Below are 5324 nucleotides of genomic sequence, written 5' to 3' on the forward strand. Positions count from 1 at the left end.
GACTGGCGCATAAGTCACTGGCTTGCAACCCCTGTGTCTAGATTGAAGCATTGACTTTAGGTTGGAGTGAGTAAAATCACCCACAACAACAGACTGCACACTGGGTGTGCAGTCTGTTGTTTGCTAATGGCTGCGTGACGTTCGGTCATAGCAAGCTTCGCATTTGCGTCCAGAGCGACATAGGTTGCTATTATTATAGTTGAAGTTTTGGAGGTAATGCCTCATTTAGATGACAATTAACTGGGAGCTAAGGGAATGTTTGATACTGTGATATTGTTTAGGTTACTGTAAGTAGAGGTTGACGGTTTGTGCTCAGGCCTCTTTTCTATTGCTGGTCTTGTAGATGGAGCATTTCTTCGGTCTAACACCACATGCCGGCGCTGGGGAGATGCCCAGGCAGCAGGCACTGGAGACGGTGAGGAACAACATTGAATGGATAAAGAAGAATGAGAATGAGATCAGAGTGTGGCTGGAGAGCAACGTGGCACTGTGATGTTTTCCCATTATGTAGCTAGGAAGGTATCAGCTGCCCATTTTTCTTTCATTGCACCCCTTTACTCATTAGCTTTACTGTGAATCATTTCTGATCTTTTGCTCCTAGCCAGAATACACACAAGCCCTTCACCTGCTTGTACTTTAAGCATTTTATTACAATTTCTTCAGAATATTTTTGTAAAAATTTAACTGGTAAAAGACATCTTAGTCACAAAAACAAATATTTGTATGATAACTTTTGAATATAATTAAAATGACTTTAAACCTCAGGTGTTGGAATTCTCATGATCACAGATCCATTGGCACAGTGGCATAGTGAGTGTTTTCCACCAGCAGCACAGATTGTCATTCTTACCTATATGACAGTGCGTTCGTTGTAAACTCACATTGTTTCTGTGTGCCTCACACAAAGAAATTGCACCGTTCTCCGGGCATCATCCTCACATAATGAGCGCCAGATATTTGTAAGCAATATGCTAACAAAATGTCAATGTAAGAGTGCTGACACACTGACGATGAAGAAATAAATTTTTACAAAAGTGACTGTGTCAGTTTTACCTTTTTTTCATGTTATTGTAGTGAGTTTCCTCCAGGTACTCCAGCTTTCTCCCACAATCCATAAACATGCAGGTTATGTTAACTGGTGACTCTAAATTGCTTATAGTTGAGAGTGTATGTGTCTATACAGTATGTCAGCCCTGTAATTGACTGGTGTACAGGGCATGTTCTGGCTCTGGCCCAGCGTCAGCTGGGATTGGCTCCAGTCTCCCTATGACCCTCAAGTATAACCACTTATAGATGATGGATGAATGGATGGAATCGATGATATTACAAGATTTAATTAAGGATCACAATACTTTTAACACCACTGCTTATACTTTGGATTCCCCTTCCAAGTGGATCAAAACTAAAATGCAAAAGACCATCAAATTTGCTATAAAGAATATTTGTATATTTCAATGTACAGAATATTTCCAGGCGCCATTGTTGCATAAGTAATAGTTAGACTATGGTGCTAGTATTGTGCCTTATTCCTGAGCACACAACGGTACATTCTGAGCACAGGAAACTGTTTTTTTGCACACACAAGTGACATTTCAAAGATACATTAGTATCACGCATAGAATAATTTAGTTTGAGAAAATAAAAATATATTCTGTACTCAATAAATACATCTGCTGTGCACAACTATCCATACTATAAATGCACATTTATTAACTCTGAGGCTCAGCTTATTCACTCTCTCACAAATTACAGCACCTTACAAGTGCCATGGGGACTTTAACAAGCCTTTCCAATATTTTAACCAGACAGGAAAATTTTGATATAGGGTGAAAGTTATTGAGCCCCCTTTATGCAATGGTACAACATCAGCGCTGAGTTGAGCGCCTCTAAGTTTTGTTCCTTTAATCTCTGAACTTCTGTCTTGTTAATAAAGACTATCTAAACCTTCGTACCAGTCTGGGTCTGCATTTTGGGTCCTATCATTATGAACCCTAACAGTGTGGCTGGAAATGCACCTTAAATGTGACATTGGTGCACACTAACCTCCAGTGATGTCACATTCTGGAGTGCACCTAGTTGTAAATGTGAGATGTGTCCTCGTTTTTGTGCAACACAGATATTCATAGAACTGACCTTACTGTACTTCTAGTAACTATTATTTGAGACGACAGTATCACTGAATGTAATCCTATAGTATCTCTAATGGAAGCATAATGAATTTTCTTGCTTTGGCCTTTTCCGGTAATGAGTTAATATTCAGGCAAGTAGCTGAAAAATGCAGTCCATCCACACAAATATTTTATTGTCCTTTTCTTACTAAAGTAACTGGAACACAAACAATGACTACAGTGTAACAGCAAGCACTGTACACAGTAAAAATCACGAGGCATTAGGTTATTCAACAAAAAAATTGCTACAGTAGAAAGAAAAACACTGGCAGTGAGTCATGTTATTTTATCATAGCAATCTTCAATGCATAGTTTTAATGCCAGGACATGTTAATACAGTAGAGTAATGAGGCAGTTTCATCTCACTGTGTCACGGGTTGTTGGGAAGTTGCCATAGGAACCTGGGTATTGATGGTGATTCGCTGCCTGGTTTGACACCGGATCACCCCTATAATGGCTCTTCTGAACCTAGAGGAAAAAGTAATTTATGCCCATGAATGAACTGTCACTACTACTTAAATATAGTAGAGAATTAAACAAAGCACCTCCACTCTACCTAACACAACCACCTCTAACAGGCACATTAAAATGAAAGAATAATGAAGAGAAAATGCTCACTTTTTGTTGGCAATAACATAAATGCAGGGGTTGTAAAAGGTGGAGGACTTGGCAAAAAGTGGAGCAATTATAGCCATGGGGGCAGGTATGGTCTTGGGGTCACCAAAAGATGCCCAGAGACACACCATGGAGTAGGGAGACCAGGCCACCAGGAACATGACAATCATCACTATGGACATCTGCTGGCAAAAAACACAGCAATACAGCTTTCATGTAATACAGGTGGAATACAGTCTATAAGATACAGTAGAGGGTTAAATTACATAAACATTAAGGTAATAAATAGCATCTTAAAACTGCTGCAGAAAAACTTAGGGTGCTTACACATTAGACACAGTTGTTACGTACTGTGCCAGAGAATGATTGCCCCCCACCCCCCCAACAGGTCTGCTTTCACTTTAGTGATATCATTCCGTGCCCCAGTAGGTGGCAGTATGCACATAAGTGGTTTGCAGTACGCCAAGAAGAAACAGCCACTCATATCATCATCTGGGCAATATTTGTTTCTCTTCTATGTGGAAAATTAAGCCAATTCTGTTACTCTGGATGATTTTATTATTTTTGAGACGCAAACAATGACCAGTCTCCAGTTGTCTTTGTATGTTCACATCGGCCCAAGCGAGCATTTTATTTCTTTGTTACTCCACAGAGATACTTACACAGCTGTGTTTGTTAATGTTTAAACTGACAGAGTCAAATACTTATGACATGACATAACAGAGCACTTCCTTGTTTGAGCACAGTTGCATTCACATCCCCCGTGGACCATGCCCAAGTACACATGAATCGTGCTCGAGTCTGCCTCTTCAAATAGTTCTGTGATGTAAAAATTCCTGTTTACCTGTACTAAAGTGAACAACCTTTAGTGATTGTGAAATAAAGAGAACTGAGATAGATATGTGCTTTATTTCTTGCAAGAAACAGGAGCAGTCTACAGCATCACTCTGAGAGGTCCGTTAGAGAGGCTCCCCCCAGAGGAAATTCAGTCACATATATATATAAGCTTTACACAGGGTTTGGAAGCATCAGAAGAAAGGAATGTGTACTGATAACATTCATGCACATGTGCTTCTCACTAGACAGAGATCCTCGTCCTGGTACAGAGAGATACATTAATGAGGGAGTAGATCTTTCAAGGACAAGTTACGCTACATCTTGTTGCTGTGCAGAAAAGCTGAAAGTTCATACATTCAGTGTGACAAGGTTCAACTCATTCTGATGCATACTAAGCTACAGTTTAATGCATAAAGAGTAAAACCAAAAATTGCTTCACACTGATCAAAATTAACCGGACTTTGGAGTTAAGTGTACTTTGATCCGGGCTCAGGTCCCTAATGTGAAACCACCCTCAGTTATTTCTCAGTTTTTGTTTTCCTGGACAAATAGTCTCATATCAAGGTTATTTTCCTAGCTCGGTTTGTCACAGCTGGACATTGGTCGACACACAGTGACCTGAAATAAATATGTGTCTGTTGTGTGTCTACTGCCGTCACTGCACTGCAACGTGGAACCGTCCTGGACTCAGGCGAGTGGGCTGCCTGTTGGCCCAGACTGCTTGTCCCCAGTGTACATTTGTGTTTCTCTTGCACAGCGTGAGTATTGCTCTTGCAGAATACATCATTGTGATGTCTTTTACGTGACTAGAACAGATGTCAACCATAGGCACACAAAAGAGCAAACGTGGCGTCAGCAACTATAGCTATTGTATTGGTTGTCTTTTATTCCTTTCTAGTTCTCTGACATAGTGTGTTCCAACTATAGGGGGATCACACTCCTCAGCCTCCCCGGGAAAGTCTATGCCAGGGTACTGGAGAGGAGAATTCGACCGATAGTCGAACCTCGGATCCAGGAGGAACAATGCGGTTTTCGTCCTGGCCGTGGAACACTGGACCAGCTCTATACCCTCTTCAGGGTGGCGGAAGGTTCATGGGAGTTTGCCCAACCAGTCCACATGTGCTTCGTGGATCTGGAGAAGGCATTCGACCGTGTCCCTCGCAGCGCCCTGTGGGGGGTGCTCCGGGAGTACGGGGTCCGGGGCCCTTTGCTAAGGGCTACCCGGTCCCTGTACGATCGGAGCAGGAGCTTGGTTCGCATCGCCGGTAGTAAGTCAGACTTGTTTCCAGTGCGTGTTGGACTCCGGCAGGGCGGCCCTTTGTCACCGGTTCTGTTCATTATTTTCATGGACAGAATTTCTAGGCGCAGCCAGGGGCCGGAGGGAGTCCGGTTTGGGGACCACAGGATTTCGTCTCTGCTTTTTGCAGATGACGTTGTCCTGTTGGCCCCATCAAACCAGGACCTCCAGCATGCACTGGGGCGGTTTGCAGCCGAGTGTGAAGCGGCTGGGATGAGAATCAGCACCTCCAAATCCGAGGCCATGGTTCTCAGCCGGAAAAGGGTGGCTTGTTCCCTTCAGGTTGGTGGAGAGTTCCTGCCTCAAGTGGAGGAGTTCAAGTATCTTGGGGTCTTGTTCACGAGTGAGGGAAGGATGGAACGGGAGATTGACAGGCGGATCAGTGCAGCTTCTGCAGTAATGCAGTC

The 5324-nt window shown here is 42.8% G+C and overlaps 2 protein-coding genes across 3 annotated transcripts in view; one reads left to right on the forward strand and one right to left on the reverse strand.

Moving 5' to 3' along the window:
* Window positions 1-1029, forward strand: part of enpep (glutamyl aminopeptidase) — a 48325-nt gene extending 47296 nt beyond the window's left edge. For both annotated transcript variants that reach the window (XM_020599395.1, XM_020599394.1), the window contains one exon: window positions 344-1029. In XM_020599395.1, coding sequence (XP_020455051.1) covers window positions 344-493 — 150 coding nt within the window. In that variant the 3' untranslated portion in view covers window positions 494-1029. The remainder of the gene's footprint in view (window positions 1-343) is intronic.
* A 1399-nt stretch (window positions 1030-2428) lies between these two features.
* The window catches only part of rrh (retinal pigment epithelium-derived rhodopsin homolog), a 30852-nt gene continuing 27956 nt past the window's right edge, over window positions 2429-5324 (reverse strand). Inside the window, exons 6-7 of the mRNA XM_020599388.1 lie at window positions 2787-2965; window positions 2429-2636 (exon numbers count right to left, since the gene is read on the reverse strand). Coding sequence (XP_020455044.1) covers window positions 2531-2636; window positions 2787-2965 — 285 coding nt within the window. The 3' untranslated portion in view covers window positions 2429-2530. The remainder of the gene's footprint in view (window positions 2637-2786; window positions 2966-5324) is intronic.

Source organism: Monopterus albus, unplaced genomic scaffold (genome assembly GCF_001952655.1).
Source record: "Monopterus albus unplaced genomic scaffold, M_albus_1.0 scaffold40.1, whole genome shotgun sequence".
Classification (NCBI taxonomy): domain Eukaryota; kingdom Metazoa; phylum Chordata; class Actinopteri; order Synbranchiformes; family Synbranchidae; genus Monopterus; species Monopterus albus.